We start from the raw sequence: 5,416 nt of genomic DNA, 5'->3' as shown, positions 1-5,416 counted from the left end.
GATGTCTGGTTCCTCTGCCTTTTCTAAAACCAGCTTGAACATCTGGAAGTTCACAGTTCACATATTGCTGAAGCCTGGCTTGGAGAATTTTGAGCATTACTTTCCTAGCGTGTGAGATGAGTGCAATTGTGCGGTAGTTTGAGCATTCTTTGGCATTGCCTTTCTTTGGGATTGGAATGAAAACTGACCTTTTCTAGTCCTGTGGCCACTGCTGAGTTTTCCAAATTTGCTGGCATATTGAGTGCAGCACTTTCACAGCATTATCTTTCAGGATTTGAAAGAGCTCAACTGGATTCCATCACCTCCACTAGCTTTGTTCGTAGTGATGCTTTCTAAGGCCCACTTGACTTCACATTCCAGGATGTCTGGCTGTAGGTCAGTGATCACACCATCATGATTATCTGGGTCATGAAGGTCTTTTTGTACAGTTCTTCTGTGTATTCTTGCCACCTCTTCTTGATATCTTCAGCCTCTGTTAGGAAATAATAGCAATATGGCAAAAATTATGACAGTGTTAGAAGGATTATTGAAGCTTGGGATGTCTCTACTAGGTGGAAAGAATAATTCCAAGATAAAATTAGTACATACCACTAAAGTTTCCCTCAATTTTATTTGTTTTTAAAATACGGCTTATGTTACTCTAAATTTTTTATTTTATGCATAGAAATGTCTGTGTCCAAAACCCACAAAGAAGGTTTATTTAAAAGCAGGATTTATGTTTTTGTTTTTTTAATATAAATTTATTTATTTTAATTGGAGGCTAATTACTTTACAATATTGTATTTGTTTTGCCATACATCAATATGAATCCACCATGGGTATACACATGTTCCCCATCCTAGGATTTATGTTTCTAATGCTAAGGAATATGTTATGCTCTATTTGAGCTTCAGAAGTTTATATTGATGTAAAATTCAATCGAAGTTCAGTTATAAATATTGATAATTCCAAGCAAGCTAGGAAATTGAGCAAAACTAATGAATAAATACATCAGGAAAATTCATCATTCCATATCTCACTGCTGTGTATATATATAATCCCAGCCACTTTAAAACTGAAGTGCAATAGAGAAGTTTCTTACAAGTCATGTTACATGTGTTCTGGAAATGTCTGGATTCAGGTGAAATTGTCCACTTTCTTTTGGCTTTTGAGAGAGTTTAAGGGAGTGTTATTTTTCACATTTCTTCTGTTTATGTATGATGTTGACCCTCCAATGTACCTATCCTCATTCACAAAAATATTAAAATAAGAAGGAATGTTAAAGGCAATAAAAATAAACTTAAAAGTTTGTCAAGTTAAGAAATTAACTAATGAACAAATGAGTGTGTGAAAGAAATAATGCATCAGTGATTTGGACATTCAAATGTGTATGTTTTCTAGGTACAAGCTGTATTTTTAGCAAATTAGCTCTGCTGGAGTGTATTTCTCAATAAATGGTTTGAGAAAGTTGTTTCCTCACCCAAAGTCACATTTGATAGGAGAAACAGGAGAAAGCATCAAGCATTTTCTTCCTCACTGTGGGGCCTGGACATGATTATTAAAGTAGATATATAAGTAAACCTGCTATTTCCTTTAATAACCTTCCAATGCAGATCCTCAACATATTAATTTACCTTCTGACCCTGGGCTGTCTAAAAGTAAGGATAGTAGAGAGGCAGTTGCCTCCCTGCGTTCCTTTTCAAAAAAAAAAAGTTTCCGTGCAACCCATTGTTGTCTGCTTAAAGTCCGTCAGGAGCCTTTATTCGCTGGCTGCGCTGGGCCTCTGTTGCCACGCACAGATTTTTGTTGCTGTGCTGGGCTTCCTCTAGTTGCAGCGAGCGTGGGCTGCTGTCTAGCTGTGGTGCCCAGACTCCCTGTTCAGGTGGCTTCTCTAGTTGTGGAGCACAGGCTCTAAGGTGCACAGGCTCAACAGTCGTGGTGCACGGGCTTATCTTCCCACCAGGGAACAAATCTGTGTCCCCCACATTAGCAGGTGGCTTCTTAACCACTGAACCACAGGAAAGACCCCTGCCTTCTTTTTTAAGGCAAGGCTTCAGAAATAGCTTAGATCACTGAATGGACATGTGGATGGATAATGGCTGTAAATGCTGAGCTTGACCACTGCAATTTATTTTGAATACAGTTACACTTCAGGCTTTGCACTAGTAATATTCATAATATGGAACATGAACTTTCATTTGTGTGGATGTAGGCCCACAGGATCATGGCTGGTGTGCCGGGTACACATGCCAGAGAAGATTGTCCCTGTTTCACAGCATCGTGGCTCTGGGCAAATCTTACGAGGTCTACTTCACAGGCACCAGTCCTCAGAATCTTCGACTGATGTTGCTTAATGTTGACCATGACAAGGTAAGGCAAGACAGAAATAATTTCTTATTTTATTATTGGTTCCAGGTGTACAGCAAAGTGATTGATTCAGTGGTACATATACACGTGTCTATCTGAAACTAACACACACTGTTAACCAACTATACTCCAATATAAAATAAAAAGTATTTAAATAAATAAATGAAGTAATTATTGATAGGCATGTAAAAAATAATAAAAATTATTTCATTTATTGACTTTGTCAAGAAATGCACTTTATCATTCAGTAATTCTATGACGATTATTTCTGTTCAATTATTTCGAAGTAATTTATTTTAAAAAGTCTAAAAACAAACAGAAAAAAAGAATTACTGGGGAATCCCCTGGCAGTCTAGTGGTTTAGACTCGAGGCTTCTACTGCATGGGTCGGGGAACTAAGATCCAGCATGCCATACAGTGTGGCCAGAAAAAAAGAATGAATAAACTTAAAATCAAAGGCTTAAATAAAGAGTTATTGAAGTTATTTGCATATATATCTATCCGCTAAGGACTTTACTTCCTTCCCTGTCCTCTGGAACAACATCAGCCTTACAGCTCCTTTTCAGGAACCAGTAGGGTACCACTAAGAATACTGAGAATCCAGACAGCTTTATCAGCCTGAGAGCATACAGGAGTTCCCAACACCTCTCCACATAGGCACTGGCTTGTGCTGCTACATCTGAGGTGTGACAGTGAGCCCTATGATTTGTGTGATTAGCAAGCAAACCTGAACTTGTACATAAAAATACCATGCATCTAAAACCAGCCCCTTAGGATTATACTGTCATTCTTCCATGCTGCTGTTATTCATATATGTCAGGAATACACCTTTGGAACTTACTTCAGAGATCACAACACAAAATATCTTCAATAATGTCAGCTCTTTGCTGTAAAATGAATTCAGCAGGGATAATTAACTTTATGCTATGTCAGTGGGAAAAGAGTATGAGGTTAAGTAGAAGTCTCATACTATAGATTTTTTTCCTGAGTATGAGACTCAGAAGTCCCAGAGTATCAGCAACTGATACTCATCAGTAATGAGTATGAGACGAGGCACAGAGAGGAGTAAGGAAAGGAGACACTTGAGAATGGCGAGAGCATTTCCATCCTCTCAGCTGCTCAAGATAAAACCTTGGAATCATTCTTTATTCCTCTCTTTCTTTCACATTCCTCATCTAGCCCATCTGCAAATCCTATTGAGTGTTCCTGCAAAATGTCCAGGATCTGGCCACTCCTCACCTCCAGTGCTTCTATCCAGCTTGAGCCAACATTATCTCCTCCCTGAAGTAACGCAGTTCCCTCCCAACTCCTCCTCCTGCTCTGCCTTTGCCCCCTCTGTGGTCTGTTCTCAGTAACAGAGCTCAGTAACCACCAAGATACCTTCAAAAACACAGGTCAGAGCAGGCCATGCCTGTGCTCCAAATCCTGCAATAATTTCCTCATTGTCTCCGTACAAGAGCCGGAGTCCTCACAATGGTCTACAGGGCACCTAAGAATCTCCCGCATCCCTTACCGCTCTGACTTCTCCTCCATCCATGCTGTGCCCCTTGCTATTCCTCACCACACCAGACATCTTACCCTCTGGGCCTGCATTTCTGATGATGGTAAGTCTGCCTGGAACATTCTACATTCTACTCCCAACTTCCTCAACTCTCATTCTCCTTTGTAGGCCTACCCTGACCACCCCTCCCTGCTGGCTCACCCAGTTAGTCAGACTCTGATCTACCTTTCCTTTTTTTTCTATGGCACTTCTCACCTTTTAACATGCTTCATACTCTAATTTTTATTATTTCTATTAGTTATTGTCTCTCCCTATTCTAGAATGTAAGCTCGAAGAGGGCAGGGACTTTTGAAAGTTCCTAAAATAGTGCCTAAATCAGACAGGGACTCAATTTTTTGAGTGAAAGAGAATATTTTTGTGTAGCTTATTAGATTTCTTGTAAATTCTGCCCCGCCTTTGCAAAAGCCAAGTCTCCTTACTTTATTTGATAGCATGAAATATGGGGAATGAACATGAAGGATGACCCACACTTAATCAGGATAGTTATTTTGACTGATTTTTTTGTTTTTTTTGTCTTAATAACAAAATTTTCTCAGAGATGAGCAGTGTTTTCAACATTAAGTACCTAATTTTGTGTGGTTGCATTGTACAGAAGAGCACTGCTAATGTTCCCATTTCCCCTGCCCCTGGAGTTGAAAGCCTGTGTTGAACATCATCTTTTACAGGAATTCTTTCTTTAATTTAGAGGTTGTCCTCTAGTATTTTTTCTTACATTACTTTCTTTCCTATGAATGCATGCATGCTCAATCGCTCAGTCATGTCTTATTCTTTGAGACCCTGTGAACTATAGCCCGCCAGGCTTCTCTGTCCATGGGATTTCCCAGGCAAGAATACTGGAGTGGGTTGCCATTTCCTTCTCCAGGGGATCTTCCTGACCCAGGGATTGAAACCAAGTCTCTTGCTTCTCCTGCATTGGCAGGCAGATCCTTTACCACTGCACCACACGGGAAGCCCTTCCATGAATTCACACGCGCCTTGCGTGCCTGCATGCATGCTGAGTCGCTTCAGTCATGTCCAACTCCTTGCGATCCCATATTGAATGTAAATCTGTGTAAAGTTTTTAGTTTAATATTTACCCTAAATCCATAAAACTTTGTTTTAATATTCTATGGAAGGCATGTATAAAGAATATTTTCAAAGTGCTAAATTCTAGTATTCTGTTTCATTGTTCTCTTTAGATGTAAAAATGTTGTTTATTTTTAATAGGCTGTTCTGGTAGGAATTTTTTTCCCCACACGTCAGCGTTTGGATGTCTATGTGAACAATACACTGGTCTGCCCCCAAAACACAGTGTGGAACTCCCAACAGAAACATTGTGAACTTACTAGACAACTATATACAGGTATTTGCTCAGAAAAATACAGCATACATTGTATATGTACTTAACGGTGTATAAAATTCTTCATAGTGTTTCATTATTAATGTTTTTAGTTCCTTAGCCCTTGACAAATACAAAGAAAACAAATGTTTACCCACGGTCCACCACACACTAAGATGTGTTCATTTGGA

At 39.3% G+C, this 5,416-nt stretch overlaps 1 protein-coding gene across 1 annotated transcript in view; it reads left to right on the top strand.

Moving 5' to 3' along the window:
- The window catches only part of PKHD1L1 (polycystic kidney and hepatic disease 1 (autosomal recessive)-like 1), a 180,730-nt gene that overhangs the window by 153,947 nt on the left and 21,367 nt on the right, over positions 1–5,416 (top strand). Inside the window, exons 71-72 of the mRNA XM_010863452.1 lie at positions 2,192–2,349; positions 5,114–5,249. Coding sequence (XP_010861754.1) covers positions 2,192–2,349; positions 5,114–5,249 — 294 coding nt within the window. The remainder of the gene's footprint in view (positions 1–2,191; positions 2,350–5,113; positions 5,250–5,416) is intronic.

This window comes from Bison bison, unplaced genomic scaffold (genome assembly GCF_000754665.1).
Source record: "Bison bison bison isolate TAMUID 2011002044 unplaced genomic scaffold, Bison_UMD1.0 scf7180017864491, whole genome shotgun sequence".
NCBI lineage: Eukaryota > Metazoa > Chordata > Mammalia > Artiodactyla > Bovidae > Bison > Bison bison.
This window is presented reverse-complemented; position numbering and strand designations above follow the sequence as displayed.